The sequence below is a fragment of the Dreissena polymorpha genome, chromosome 12 (assembly GCF_020536995.1).
Source record: "Dreissena polymorpha isolate Duluth1 chromosome 12, UMN_Dpol_1.0, whole genome shotgun sequence".
NCBI classification, from domain to species: domain Eukaryota; kingdom Metazoa; phylum Mollusca; class Bivalvia; order Myida; family Dreissenidae; genus Dreissena; species Dreissena polymorpha.
The window spans coordinates 39,723,989-39,740,705 of NC_068366.1; the positions used below are offsets into that span (position 1 = coordinate 39,723,989).

The 16,717-nt window shown below is 36.1% G+C and overlaps 2 protein-coding genes and 1 long non-coding RNA gene across 3 annotated transcripts in view; all 3 read right to left on the bottom strand.

Annotated features, from left to right (window-relative positions):
• Positions 1-705: 705 nt before the first annotated feature.
• Positions 706-13,267, bottom strand: LOC127853816 (RWD domain-containing protein 1-like). Its single transcript, XM_052388607.1, has 7 exons — positions 13,089-13,267; positions 9,375-9,455; positions 8,330-8,457; positions 3,385-3,528; positions 2,350-2,476; positions 1,175-1,237; positions 706-846 (listed from the first exon to the last, which is right to left on the bottom strand). Exons 1-7 carry the CDS (start codon positions 13,159-13,161, stop codon positions 761-763), a joined length of 702 nt encoding a protein of 233 aa, XP_052244567.1. The 5' UTR covers positions 13,162-13,267; the 3' UTR covers positions 706-760.
• On the bottom strand, positions 3,555-7,242 carry LOC127853824 (uncharacterized). Its single transcript, XR_008036770.1, has 3 exons — positions 6,309-7,242; positions 4,831-5,651; positions 3,555-4,235 (listed from the first exon to the last, which is right to left on the bottom strand). It is a non-coding gene; the product is annotated as an uncharacterized LOC127853824 (long non-coding RNA).
• LOC127852547 (uncharacterized) overlaps positions 13,249-16,717 on the bottom strand; it is a 48,257-nt gene continuing 44,788 nt past the window's right edge. The window contains exons 19-22 of the mRNA XM_052386502.1: positions 16,011-16,232; positions 15,301-15,475; positions 13,844-14,000; positions 13,249-13,258 (exon numbers count right to left, since the gene is read on the bottom strand). Of these exons, the coding sequence (XP_052242462.1) occupies positions 13,249-13,258; positions 13,844-14,000; positions 15,301-15,475; positions 16,011-16,232 (564 nt within the window). The remainder of the gene's footprint in view (positions 13,259-13,843; positions 14,001-15,300; positions 15,476-16,010; positions 16,233-16,717) is intronic.

The following is a 16,717-nucleotide window of genomic DNA, read 5'->3' on the forward strand; positions in this document are numbered from 1 at the left end:
ATCATAATAGTGGACAAAAAATGCTGAATGATAAAAGTTACATTAATGAAAAGCTGTTATGGCCAAATTTTCCATTTGACTTACAGGGTATTTATAATTGCGTGAATGACAAATCTAACGTCTAGACAAAGCTGTTTAATTTCCAAATTGGACCTCAAAGTGTTAACTTGAATATTGAGGTAGGAAGACGGATGTTGACAAAACCCTGCAGCCCCCTTATGTCGGATACTTTGGCAATGTATGTTTAAATTTGCATGATGAATGACAATGTTACTGTGCGGACAAGTCATGTATGCCCAGATGTGTGAAGTGAGATTTTACCTTTGAGGTAGGGTATTACACGTGAAACGTTGTCTTATCATTTTTTTTAAAGTTATATAAGATTGCAAGATGAACAACACAATTGCAGTCAGAAAAAGCTCGGACACACATCATATATGAACATTTGTTATGTTTAACCTCTAAGAGTGGCGATGACCTTATAGGTAGGGAAATAGGTGCTACATTTGACTTGTATACATTCAAAATTTGTAATGGCTACATTGAGCTTTTTGCAAGTGGTCTCAACAAAAAGTATACACGAATACAATACATGCCAGTTCAAACTGGACACGGAAAACTTGCAATTTAGACCTACCAAAAACAACCTTTATAAATTAGGCCTACCAAATCAAACCTTTCAAACCCCGCAAAAATATAATAACATAAATGTAAAAGACATTTATTCACAAACAAATACAGAAACTATTCATATAATTTATCAGTCCTCCACTTCAACATCTTCTGCAAGGTCAAGATCATCCATGTCTTGAAACAAGGACTCGTCCACCTCCACATTCTCTCCTTCTGTAAACGCAGAACAAAAATGGAATTCTACTTTATTTAAAGGGGTAAACGTTTTTCCTATGTCTGAACATTACCTTCACTTTAATTAAACCCTGATTGTCAAATGAGTGACATTCTAGCACTTATCTCTCTACAAGTTCTAAAATCAGATTTTCTGATGTGTTATACTTACAGATATCTATTATTTGCTGTAACACGTATTGAAATATTTTTATCTGTAACAATAGAAGTATTTTGAGCCCATTATTAGTTTTTTGCCAAAGTCAAAATTCCATTACTTCAGTTTAGCATACTATATAAATTAATTAAACTTTTATTAATGGCAAACCTGCTTGTAAAAATTGCACATCTGAGTCCAACATGGATTCATCTCGCATGAATAATTCTTTGCCTGTAAATAAAAAACATCATGGTCAGAATTTCACATGCATCCAAAGATAATATTTTTGTAATGTGTATGTAAATGTTAAAAATAATAAACTAACATGGGGACTTAAGTATTGTGGTCAAAATCATTTCCAAATTTGGGATGAATAGGTCACAATTTCAAAATATTATTTAAAACAAGACTATTGCCAAGCAATATATGTCCCCTACCGGCACCACCATTGTCAGATTATATATATATATATATCTGTTGCCATAGCAACCAGAATTTTTGATGAAGGAAGAAAATGAAATGACGTGCATAATGTCCATATTGCCATCTATCCATGTTTCAAGTTTCATGAAAAGATATGAAGAACTTTTAAAGTTATCGCAGGATCCAGAAAAGTGTGCAGGATCCACTATTTTCAGCAGTATTTCTAGTCTATTTGTTGCCAAAGCAACAAAATTCTTGATGAAGGAACAAAATGAAATGACGTGCATAATCTCCATATTGCCATCTGTCCATGTTTCAAGTTTCATGGAAAAATATGATCGCAGGATCCAGAAAAGTGTGAGAGCCTGACAGACGGAAACACAGAGCGCAAACCATAAGTGGTATCCTCCGGTAAAACCGGTAGGGGACAAAAAGATATTTCTTCATTTTAAAGACTATACAGTAAATGTGAACCCAGGTTTAATATGTAATTTAATCTTTATTAATAATGTATTGAATGTCATCCAAATTGATAATGTTATATAACCAAATTCCTTCAACATAAACAATATCATTACATTTTAATTAAAAGACACTTTCCAGCCTCCTTATGTTTGGTGCAAATGGAAGTGAATCACTTATCATTTCATACTTATCATTTCATTGTATAGCTAGCTCAACAACATTAAACCAAAAACAGACCTTTATGAAAAATACAAAGCACCATTATGATGAATACAGAAGTTCTTTTATCAGTTTAAAGAAAAAAAAGATCAATCCACTATCTCTCTGTTTTGTTGTCATTTGTCTTGTGAAACACTTGTCGGGACAAAACAAAGTATTAATGAGGACACATAATAAGCATGTAATTTATGATAACAGGGTTCAGAAGTATTGAGCTGAATGACGCCAATCTATACCAGAGAGTCTATTCTTCAAGATGTCACTTTCTGCTTTCCGCTTCCTTAGTTCAGCCATTTCTGCTTCAAACTTTGTCTTCCAGGCCAGGAAACTCTCTATGGTCACTCGTGTGCCCTCAAACTTTTTCTGAAAGAAGATATTTATTTATGGATTAGGCATACAGTTGAAGACTACAAACCATATACTTTCATGTCCCTACTTTGTCATGCTCACCCTGCTAATACTTCAGATGGTAACAAATGTGACTTATACCCCCTCACAGCTTTCACAGCTTTTTTTCAGGGAATACCTCATAACAATTGACTGGTTAATTGGCATGGAATAACAAGACTATTGCCAAGCAATATATGTCCCCTACCGGCTCAACCATTGTCAGATTTTTTTTATTTGTTGTCATTGCAAACCAGAATTTTTGACGTAGGAACAAAATGAAATGACGTGCATAATCTCCATATTGCCATCTGTCTATGTTTCAAGTTTCATGAAAAAATATGAAGAACTTTTAAAGTTATCGCAGGATCCACAAAAGTGTGACAGACTGACTGACTGACGGACACACAGGGCGCAAACCATAAGTCCCCTCCGGTGAAACCGGTAGGGGAACAAAATGGCCCACCTCATGCAAGTGAGCCCGTCTCCCCACAGTGATTACGCTCAGACAAAAACAAATCAGAGAATGGCAGAGTCATACTCCTTATTTTATTATTGCCAAAATCAGCAATACATTAATTTACGTGTACACAAAATAGTTGTTTTTTTATATTATGGCTAAAGAAAACAAATTATTTTACAATTTTTAACAGTTCAATTTAAATTTGAACATAGTTCACTAACAAACATATTCCATTTCATGCTTACCGATCAATGGATAGACTGTACATCTAACCTTAAAGAATGATTCCAGAGTATGTCTGCCCTGCCAAAAGGCTTGTGGTATAATGAGCTGAGCCAAAATTTCTCATTTTCTATGCTAAAATGTGGGGATATAATTAGCCCAGCCCAAAATGCCCATACTGCCACCATGCAGCCCTCACCCTTTCTAGTTCCTCCTCCTCCCTGACCCGTCTCTCCTCTGCAGCCTTCCTCTGTTTCTTCCTCTCATCTATACAGCAGGAAAGCTTCTCCTGTATGGCTGACACCATGGTGAACACCATAGCCATGCCCAGGTTCTCCTCTGCCTGGGAAACAGACACAACATAATCCACATACGCTGCAAGCGCATCCAGGATTTGTTTCACAATTAAGATACATGTACATCCAGATACTACATACTAGTAATTATAAGTACATTAAAGCAGTGTGTATGTATGACATGTGATCTCGTTTTGGTTAGGTTTGCATATCAGTGGGGTGAGTGGCCAATAAAGCTTTCCGTAATATACTACTTAATTAAACTTTGACAAACTTAAAGTGCTTGACTTTCACATACAATGTTTTGAAAAATGTGTATAGGATTCTTGTCTCTGCCCTAGAATTAGGAGTAGGTGTATAAACAACCCAATAAGATTAGAAATTTTAAGTGTTCTTGTAATAATTATTTCAAGTATTTACTAGCCCTTAAATCTATTTTATGTTATGTTTAATCATTATTGACAGAATGACTTATTGATAACCACTTTTAACACACCTACTAGGCCTATTTGAGACCTGCATACGTTTACTAACATACACGTTGGCGAATTGACACACACCTAGGCCTATTAAGAATTGACACACACTTAGGGCTATTGAAACACATCTAGGCCTATTGACACACACTTGGCCTATTGACACAGAGCTAGGCCCACACACCTCAGCCTATTCACACACACCAAGGCATATTGACACACATGAAGGCCCACACACCTCAGCGCTTTGACACACACCTTAGCCAATTGACACACACCTTAGCCAATTGACACACACCTTAGCCTATTGAAACACACCTTAGCCTATTGACACCCTCAAGCCTATTGACACACACCTTAGCCTATTGACACACACTTTAGCCTATTGACACACATTTTAGCCTATTGACACACAACTTAGCCTATTTACACACACCTTAGCCTATTGGCACACACCTAGACCTATTGACCCAGGCCTAGGCCTATTGACACAAACATCTAGGCCCATTGATTCATACCTACAACTATTTACACACACCAAGGCCTATTGACACACACACCTAGGTCTATGGACACACACCTTAGCCTCTGACACACACCTTAGCCTATTGACACACACCTTAGCCTATTGAAACACACCTAGGCCTATTGACACACACCTAAGCATATTGACACACACCTAGGCCTATTAAAAATTGACACACACTGAGGGCTATTGAAACACATCTAGGCCTATTGACACACATTTGGCCTATTGACACAGAGCTAGGCCCACACACCTCAGCCTATTCACACACACCAAGGCATATTGACACACATGAAGGCCCACGCACCTCAGCGCTTTGACACACACCTTAGCCAATAGACACACACCTTAGCCAATTGACACACACCTTAGCCAATTGACACACACCTTAGCCTATTGAAACACACCTTAGCCTATTGACACCCTCAAGCCTATTGACACACACCTTAGCCTATTGACACACACTTTAGCCTATTGACACACATTTTAGCCTATTGATACACAACTTAGCCTATTGACACACACCTTAGCCTATTGGCACACACCTAGGCCTATTGACCCAGGCCTAGGCCTATTGACACATACATCTAGGCCTATTGATACATACCTACAACTATTGACACACACCAAGGCCTATTGACACACACACCTAGGTCTATGGACACACACCTTAGCCTCTGACACACACCTTAGCCTATTGACACACACCTTAGCCTATTGAAACACACCTAGGCCTATTGACACACACCTAAGCATATTGACACACACCTTAGCCTATTGGCACACACCTTTGTCTATTGAAACACACCAATGCCTAGTTGCACACACCTTTGCATATTAACTCACCAAGGCTCATTGACACACATCTTAGCCTATTGACACACACCTAGGCCTATTGACACACACCTCAGCCTATGGAAAAACAAAGGCATATTTACACACACACCAAATATTATTGACACACATCTTAGCCTGTTGACCCACACCAAGGCATATTGACACACACCTTAGCCCTATGGACACATACTTTAGCCTTATGGACACACAACTAGGCCAATTGACACACAGCAACGCCTATGGACACACACCAAGGCCAATTGACACACACCTAGGCCTATTGACACACACCCTAGTCATTTGACACACAACTTAGCTTATTGACACACACCTTTGCCTATTGACACACACACACCAAGGCTTATTGACACACATCTATGCTTATTGATATACACATGTGCCTATTGACACACACCTAGTCTTATTGACACACACATAGGCCTATCGACACACACCAAGGCCTATTGACACATACCTAGACCTATTTGCACACAACTAGGCTTATTGACACACACCAAGGCTTATTGACACACACAAAGGCTTAAAGGCCTATGGACACATGCATAAGCCTATTGACATACACCCTAATCTATTGACACACACCTTAGCCTATTGACATATGCCAAGGCCTTTCGACACACACCTAGGCCTATTGACACACACCAAGGCCTATTGGAACACACTTAGGCCTATTGACACACACCTAGGCTTATTGACACACACCAAGGCCTATTGACACACACCTAGGCTTATTGACACACAATTAGGCCTACTGACACACACATAGGCTCATTGACACACACCAAGCCAAGGCCTATCAACACACACCCTTGTCTATTGACACACACCTTAGCCTATTGACACGCACCAAGGCCAATTGACACACAGCAAGGTCTATGGACACACACCAAGGCCAATTGACACACACCTAGGCCTATTGACACACAACCTAGTCATTTGACACATAACTTAGCTTATTGACACACACCTTTGCCTATTGACACACACACCAAGGCTTATTGACACACATCTATGCTTATTGATATACACATGTGCCTATCGACACACACCTAGTCTTATTGACACACACATAGGCCTATCGACACACACCAAGGCCTATTGACACATACCTAGGCCTATTTACATACAACTAGGCTTATTGACACACACCAAGGCTTATTGACACACACAAAGGCTTAAAGGCCTATGGACACATGCATAAGCCTATTGACATACACCCTAATCTATTGACACACACCTTAGCCTATTGACATATGCCAAGGCCTTTCGACACACACCTAGGCCTATTGACACACACCAAGGCCTATTGGCACACACTTAGGCCTATTGACACACACCTAGGCTTATTGACACACACCAAGGCCTATTGACACACACCTAGGCTTATTGACACACAATTAGGCCTACTGACACACACATAGGCTCATTGACACACACCAAGCCAAGGCCTATCAACACACACCCTTGTCTATTGACACACACCTTAGCCTATTGACACGCACCTAGGCATATTGACACACACCAAGGCCTATTGAAACACTCTTTGGCCTATTGGCACAAACCAAGGCCTAATGACACAAACCAAGGCCTATTGACACACACCTAGGCCTATTGACACACACCAATCATATTGACACACACCAATGCCTTTTGACACACACCAAGGGCTATTGGCACATACCAATGGCTATTGACACACACCTAGGGCTTTTGACACACACATAGGTCTTTTGACACACTTCAATGCCTATTTACACACACCTAGGTCTATTGACACACCTAGGCCTATTGACAAACACCAAGGCCTATTGACACACACCTTGGCCTATTGACACACACCTTAGCCTATTGATGCACTCTCAATATTTTTTATCAAAACATATTGACCCACATTGAAGGATATTGACAAACAGCCTTATTAGACACATCTTGTCCTACTGAAGCACTCTAAGGCCTTTCAAAAATCAAAGCGCTGAAGGCACTGAAGTTGTTCGCTATTGTATAATCTTAGACGCAACTCAGTTTTCAAAATTATGTTATAGCTTTTTATATCGCAAGTTTAAATGAAAACAACCCATTCCGATTTACAAAGAGTGTGTCTTAAAGCACTGGTCGAGATGTTTTTTGTTTTTTTAATCATTTATAAAAAAGATAATTTAAGCTTCATTTTGGGAAAATATGGCTTAATGCATATGCATTAATTGTCATCCCAGTACCAGAGACTCTCTTAAAACGAAAAACACCAAACAATCAGAAAGTGTCATCCTTGATTAGCTTGTGCGCATAGCACAGGCTAATCAGTGTGCACAGGCTAATCTTATTTGACATGCATTAAGCCTTGTTTTCCCTGAAAGCAGCCAATATGTACATATTTCAATGATAAACTGGACAATATCGTCCCACAAGCTGTTAAACCCTAAACTGGCTAATGTCGTCATACAAGCTGTTATACACTATTGATTACATACACACACTGTGTGTACCAGTGGAGAACTATAAATAGGCAGATGTGGTGGTTATCGTTCCTAGCGTAGTAAAGCAGACGCTATCGTAGTTCAAAGCAGACTGACTTTCAAAACTCACTCTACATTAGTTGTGAGCTAGCGCTCACAACTAAAAAGCCAGGAATATTGACACACAATCAGGCATTTCGATACACACCCATTCATATTGACAAACGCAAAGGCTTTTTGAACAACACTCAGTCTTATGGACACACAATCAAGCCTTTCGAAACACAGTTTGTAGTCTTGATTTATACTCAGGCATCTTGACGCACAGCTTGGCATATTGACACACTCACGGAACTTGACACACAGCCAGACTTATTGAAACTAACGCTTGCTTTTTGACACACACAAAAAAGTTTATTGACATATGCCCAGGCTTACAAACACATTCATAGCCTTCTTCACAAGGAAAATACCTTTCTTGTGGCACATATTACTTATGCATAATATCAGCCAAGTCATTATTTAGAATACTTACCAAGGTTTGCATGTGATTGATCAGGTCTGTGAGTTCATCTTCCTCCAAGTTGTCAGAGTCTGTGATCTCCATCTCCGGTGGCTCGTCTGGGTAGATGGCTGTGTAGCCAAACTTCATGGTACATGATACTGAAATGTTACAGCAATATTTTTGTAATATATTTGTAGTGTAAACATTTTTATATTTATCAGCTCAATTGCTTTGAAAACCTAAACCTTAAAGAGATATTATCAAGTGCGTTTTGTGGCAAGAAAAGTGCAAGGTTTCTTTGGAAAGATCTTAAGAACGCTTAATGAGTTGGTTTGAATGGAGGACCACATAGCAAATATCATATCCACTTCCTATTTGAACATTGCAACTCTGCTTTTTGAATTACATCTATGCTTTCGGAAATCAAACTAATTTCATTATGCATAACGTTTCAAACATGTGTCAGGCCTTTTATGACCTTTTAAAAAATTTACCCCTCAGACTCTGATATCCTTAAAAATGTCATTTATTGCAACTTTTTAATTTGATTAAACTTTGTGATTTTTATTTACTAAAAGCATAAGTCTTAATAAAGATTACCTGAAGAGGATGGAAAAAATATAACCAGAAAGACAAGCCTGTTACACTTACAGTCAGTGTAAATACTGCTCTGTTTTTTTATTGAATTTGTTTCTAATCTGGTTTGTATATCATAAGCCTGACTTGTTTCTTTTTTAAAGCCTCTATTGATACTGTTATCAGTCATTTCAATTGGAATGTTAGCATCAGGAAAGTGGATCGAAGTTGTTGGTGATCTGGTATGGGCAAGTTGACAGAAACTACTAGCCCAAAACCAAAGTTACCCTTCCAAATGTTAACAAGGCCAGATTACGTAATGTAAGTTAAAGAGACAGGCTTTACTTCTTTTAATTGTAGTAGGCTATGGCTGTTAATAAACTGAGTCCTGATATCTATGAGAGTTGTATTTCTTATGCAAAGTTGATGGAGAAAACTGCCTGTCAGTCAGACTGATATTTTACTGGCAGTTTTCAGGAAGACTGCTCCTCATGCATACCAGATTCCTCATCTGTTTCATCTTCATGTTTCTGGGAGGCAAGAGTGATCTCAAAGACTGCATATGGAGTAGTTTCCAGTACTGAAATATGTGGTAAGAAGTAATAAAGTACATCATATTATACGCTTTTTATTTAAAAAAAGACTCACTATATTTTTAAAACTAATATTTAAATCATAACACATATAACACAAGGATAAATGTTCCGAAAAATTTTCAAATGAGAATAATAATAAGTAATCCGAAACACACTACGATTTTTAATGTTAACACGACGTTTACAAATGCTTTCAATATACAGTCCTCATGTATATTTCCCGACAAAAGCGCGCGAAAATTATGCTGCAATGTACAAGGTCAAGGTATACTCCTGAAAAGCGTGCCTGTATTGATTTTTGTATACAAATTTTGTAGCGCAAAGAACACTTAATTCTGTTGAATTCGGTTAAAAAGTTTTTTTGGTATTTTTTAACAAAATTATATCGCGAATAAATTGATATTTCCTCCAAAATAATTTCAAATGGAACAAGCCGAATCTTTATCGTTACTGTATTTTAGTAGAGTAATTATTTTAACAGTAATTGTACTGTAAACTGATTAAAGAAGACATCTGAGCGGAACTGGATTAAGTGTTTGACGTTATGAAAACACACAAAGCTTGTCTACTGACCTATTGTGTAGACTGCTGTCTGCGGTGTTTTGACAAAAGGGATTAACATGTTTGAATGCCACTCTGCCGATTTGGTCCATAATTACTGGTAAACATTGTTTTGAATGTCGACGCAATTAGAATACAACTGTGAATATTTAATGCAACTATCAACTCAATAGTTACCACCTTCTTTTAGCAATCAATGGAATAACCTACCTACAAAGAGAAAATAAATGCATTAGTGAGAAGAGAATCAACTTTGTTCCGACAATTAAAACCATTCCTTATGCATTCGTTGAACGTGTTTACTTGAGTAAGTTATGCCTTCAGACAGGAAGCGGCTTTCCTTTGATAACGTCAAACTGTCAATTCACACAGATTTGCGAGACTTTTAGGGTCCTTGGTCATTTGTTTACATGTTCAGTATAGAAAAAACACCTGCTTACATGAAAACTTTGGATTAAATTTTCAAAATAAAAACAATGTTGCGAACTGTGATTATATTAATTGGTAAGTATCAGTTTTAAGACGACATTTTGTTTGTAGTAAATCAAAGAGTTTTCTATACAACTACTTCTACAACCACGTGGGGATCGATCTATCTTGATTGTTGTTTTTTTTAATGGTATATTATTTATATATATAAATAAATAAATATATATTAGTTCTGGCTACCATAACTTTAAATGTCGCTTTTTATGATTTTTGACAGGCGCGACATTATAGTTATGGACCAACCCCATTAGGAAAGTCAACCAGAAATTCCCGAAAAGTTGACAGCAAAGACCGGTCCAAAACAGCTTTTAAATGCAGTTATTGGCCCAAATCAACCACTTGATCGGAAAGATTGACATTTTTCACATTTAACTGATATATTCTTTTACAAAATACTATCTTAAACATTTAAAATTTATCTATTCTGCTCTTACATATCGAGAAAAACAGCGATGTGACAGACTTTCTTGAAATGCGAATCTCCCGAGATTTCACGGTCATATGACGTTATTTCTATTTTAAGTAACCAGGGTTTTTTTTGGCCCGATTTTATAGCCGAAATTCGGCTATGTTCCCAATCCCAAAAAGTATACTTTTTTCCCAAAATGTGGCAAAAAATTCCCAATTTAAAAAAAAAAAAAAAAAAAAAAATTTTTTTTTTTTTTTTTTTTTTTTAGAAAGAAGTCTTATGTGTATTTTATCTCAATTTTAATTCAATTACATCTAACAAAGTATTATATGATTTTTTTCTTTTAATTTGAATGATTATGAAGAGCTAAATCAAATTTAGTATTTCCCTAATCATTGAACTTTTCGTGTGGAAAAAAAGGCTAATGAATTTATTTTCCCAATTTCATGAAAATACAGATAAAATTCCCAATTCCAAAGCCATGGGCTATCTTCCCAAAAAGTGGAAAAAAAAACCTGGTAACATACAATGTGCTCAAGTGTTTTCAAATTCAGAATGACATTTTCCGGTATTTTAGGTTATTCTGGCTTTTTTTGTAAACAAATTGTAGTGTTAATACAAACTCAAAGTAAATATTATTTAAAACTACCTGATTCACACTGAAATCAGTCTTATAATCCACCAGACATAAGTAGTTAATCACAAATAATAGATTTCAGAAAACGAAAGTAATGTTTACAATTTCAGCATAAAATGTCAAGGTCGATCTGAAAGTATCCAAATGAAAACTCGTCACCTGACAAAGCGACAATGGCGTCAGGTTTTTTTTTTTACTAAGAAAGTGACGCCGATGATCAGCATCTTCCCTTACCAGAATTTGTTCCCCTCAAAATACAATTTCCCCTCCAAGAATATCATGTTTCACTAAAACATATCTTTTTTAGCATTTATTTAAGCTTTAAATCTAAAATTGTCTATTTTGATTGCTTTATTATCCATCGCAATACTAGCTCATTTGCGGTGGTCGCGAAATCACGTTAAAATAGAAAGTAGCGTCTATGGAGTTGGATTAGAATGTGTAGTTTGCGGTTCCTATTAATTTTTGTAAAGTCATGCAGAACATTTCGCACTTTATCACTGTAAATTTTGGTAGAAGAATCCTCAAACTAAACGTGCTTACATCTGAGTCGTTAAGCGCATGCTATATAACGTAATGGATAAAGCGAAGTCACTCTAAATGTCAGTGTTTCTTAACGTTTTTTTATGATTTTGACAGAAAACTTCTTTATTGTAAATTAATTGGGAAAAATGTCATCTAGATTTGATTGGGAATGGGGCCTTTCTTTTTTGCTTTGGGAATGCCTTCATTTCCCGGAGGCGCAGACAGTGGTGAAAAAAACCTGAAATCAGAGAAGATGAGTTATAGACATTGATTAAAACAGTTTTTATTTTTTCCCGAAATATGTCTCTTTAGCACTCTATTTTCCCCTTTCACCCAGCGTCCAGCGTCTTCCCCTTTTTCTAAAAAAAACCCCTGGGCGTCAAAATTGTGAACTTCACACTGATGAGAGTTATTTTCATCTATTGTAAGATGCATTTGAAACATTTGAACCTTAAAATATTCCCCGATGCAGTAATTTATATTCATTCACCAATATATGTAGAAATGTATCCAAGAAAATGAGCTTTCTTTGATTTATAGCGTGACATAAATATGTTACGACTCTGGTTGACTTTCGATACGGGGTTGGCTTCAGCGCACAGGTATGTCAATACTATATAAACTGTACGCTGAAGTTTCTTTAGCTAAATATATATATGTATTTGTAATAAATGTAATTTTATTTCAAAATCAGGAAGTCAAACAAAGTTAAATTGATCGTTATCTTGTAAAACACGGAGTTTCCCCGCGTTGACAACGCCGAGGGCCGCCGCGTCGGCTTTTCAATTTTGCCGATCGTTCAACGCAGCGTCCAAAATCATGCAAACGCCACGTTTCGCGAATTTTTCTTAATCTCCCTCGGCGTTACTGCACGCGGCGTATGGAGGGAAATTGGAGAAAACGCGTGGAGTGTACTGTACACATCGCTCATAATCGCTATACGAAAAACGTACGTCCGAATATATATCAACATCAATTATTCCAATGAAACGTTACCTTCTAACTCCTCAGGATAAATCGACTCCAGAGCTTCGAGCTCGTTCTTTTGTTCTTCTTGATGATCAGTCATTCGTGAATTTTAGTGAGAGAGAAATCGCGAGAGATAGAAAAATTAAAATACTCATGAGCAACACGATATGACGTCCATTTTAAGAGGCTACATGACACTAATGAAAACTGGCAACAAAACCGAAATTCCACAGTTACTGGATTACCGGATTTTACCGGAATCTACCAAAATCTACCGATTTCAACCAGAATCTAGCAAAATTCTACCGGATCACGGACTCTAGATGAGATGGATATGAAACGGGAACGTATCGGCAAATATCTTGTCGTAACTTAGTCACGTGACCGGTAGCTATCGATTAGCGTACATCGAAGTGCGGAGGTTATACATTTTGATGTACCCACTAACGTCTTTTTTTTTAAATTATACTTTCATTTCTCGGCCGATTTTGACAAATTATATATCATCAGAAAGCCTACGTTACGTAGTTTTCATATGTATATATATATAAATATATATATATATATAAATATATATATATATATATATATATATATATATATATATATATATATATATATATATATATATATATATATATATATATATATATATATATATATATATATATATATATACATATATAAACAAACGCAATAAGACATTTCACATAAATTCCAGAAATAAGTTATGAATCAATATGTCAATCATTGCTTCAAAACGAGAGGAGTTGTGTATATACCTAAACATTGCGATCAGAAGGTTGAGAAGAAGAATATTGGAAACAAGCAGGTAAATCGCCATCATAATGGGTACTACAATCTTTCCAGTTTCGCTCGGGCAACGTGGATACGTTCCGTTTGTCCACAAAACAGAATCAAGCGTGCAGTCGGTCAACCCTGTTTGCAAAATAAGTATAATCAAACCCAAACCTGTTATTGAAGTACACTTGTCAGTGTGACGTTATAGCATAAAGCTAGTTAACATTTTGAGAAAATCATTTTACAATTTCATGGTGTGGCCGGCCTTATTACAAGTAATGTATTAATTTACCAGCTATCTTCCCCATGTTGTCAATTGCTGAGGCCTAAATGTCATGTATTAATCAAACTCTTTCCTTAATAGGCTGGAATTTTCCTTATATTACATACTATCGTCTAGTGTAAAATGAGTATATAAACTGTCACTTTTTGCATTAAAGGCATGTACAACGCACACAGGCAAGGATGTAGTCACGCGATTTCTTGCTGTATTGGGCGAGACCCCATTTAGGGGCTCGCTTATATTTTGTGGATTAACTACTTGATTTGTTTATGGATTTTGGAAAGTTTATGAATAATTTTTATTAATGAAAGTTTATGAATAAATAATTACGGAACAAAATAAAATGGAAACTTTGTCTATGTGTTAGCGTCATTGTTCAGATCGAATAACGCTACATCATTTACATTCTCAATGTTTGTCACAGATAAACCGCTTACATTGGGTAATTTTGTTCAGGGAAATAATGTTTGATTAAACTGACCATTGCGATTGTATTTAATTACAGTTACATGGCGAAATAGCCGTAAACAACAAAGCAATAGTTTAGATACCCGATGTAGGTTAATGAAATTGGTAATCTGTCGCAAAATGCTCGAATGTCAAATTTCGATTAGCGTTTACCATAACTAAGTAACATGTAAAGCAGTAACCAATTGCTCTCACACATACGTCGATCTGTTCGTCACTGAACAATGACAGCTGAATACGGTTACTTTGAGATTGAACTTATTACATTCATACCACTAAACTATATTACGGTTGATAACTGTACTAAATCCACATTCATTGATATGTTCCAAGAAATAATAATTATTTGATATGTCTGCTGACGCAACTTACCGATCGGACGGCTGCTGTAATCACACTATTCAAGTGAAAAACAATAACTCAAAGCTGGTTTATCCATTCGATTTATATGAATACTTGGACAGATAACCTTAGTGTTACAGAGAAGCAGATTGAAAATGTTGTCTTACGTTTAGTGCCATTTGATAACCTAGCAAGTCGTGTTGAAATCTATACAGTTAAATTGATTTCCAACTCCGTATTATACAGTCCATAATTATTAAGGTGTCCTAAACTGTAGTTAATATGGGTCAATGAAAATGACAATATGGAAGTATATGGTATTAATGTCTTATTCGTAATTTTTACCCTCCGTTTCTTCCAAGAACAATTCCCCGTAAAGGTGCCAATAAGGTCTTCTAAGTATTTGTCTCACAGTTTCCCAAGTGAATGGTGAATCCGGGTAGAGGATGGCATACGATGAGATGGCGTAGGAGAAGAAGAACACTGCCATGATTACCAAAAAGTACAGCAGATCCCGAAACTGTAAGTACACACAACATGCATCCGATAGTTAACGAAAAATATTATATATAACAATTTTGCGTTTGAATATTATTTTAATAATACGATAGGCAAATAAAAGAATAAAGTAAATTTGAAATTATCACTTGCAGAAAATTATATATAAACAAAAGAAGAAGTCGCGTAAAATATACAGTTTAATGTGTTTTTGTGCGTTCGTTTTTTATCAGACCATTTATCGTTATGTATAAGTACATTGTTACATAATACAAAAAAAGTAGACTTTATTTAACATTTCAATTAAAATTAATTATAATTAATATGAATGTTACGTCATCAATTAACATGACTCATGACTTTTCTGTACATTGGCGTCATTAAAGTGAGCATGTATCTGTTGTGTAACAATTCAACAACAAAAACAACAGTAACAACATCAACAGCAACAGTCTGAAGAAGATATCAATATTATGTGTTAACAATTAATGAATTTTGAGACATCGTTAATATAAGATATAAGTTATTAAATTAAAAAATAAAATACCAGCACATACCATTTGGCGAATCATTTTTAGTTTAGGACCAAGGATATTGTGGACATAAAATATATGATTCAGGCGCAAAACGAAAGTCACAAAGTCTATAGCAAGCACGACTCGTGACGCATTCAAATGGTCAGTATATCGTAAGCCGAATCCAATTGAAAACAGAACGATCGTGAGGATGTCCAGAACATTCCATCCGTTCGTGAAGTATTTCATATGGTGTCGTGCCATCTGAGAAAAGAGAGATAATTATAATACACAATTTGTTTAAATTGAAACCACTGACAGGTAGCATACCTACTGATCCAAAAAAACACAAAATAACACTAAACACATTACATAACGTAACATTTTAAATATTTTTTTATTCAATTTAAACATACATCTCGCATACATATGAAAAACAAGGTTAAACCTTTACAACATCAACATATCATATGTTCATATTATATACAATTTCTGCATAAAAGTTGGAGTCAATTTTTAGAAATGATGCTAAAATATTATATAAAATTGTAAAAGAGAAGGAAGATACCTCAAGGTAGTAAATTTTTTAAGGAGTTTCAGTAGGAAAAAGGTAGGACGGAAAGGAATACGACCATATAGGCAAGATCATGTTAAAGTGTGACAAATTTCTGCCATTTGTTTTTGTGTAAATCTCCTTTGACCTTTTTGTGTCTCAAAAGCTATGTCAAGCACGTTAAGGTTAATGTATA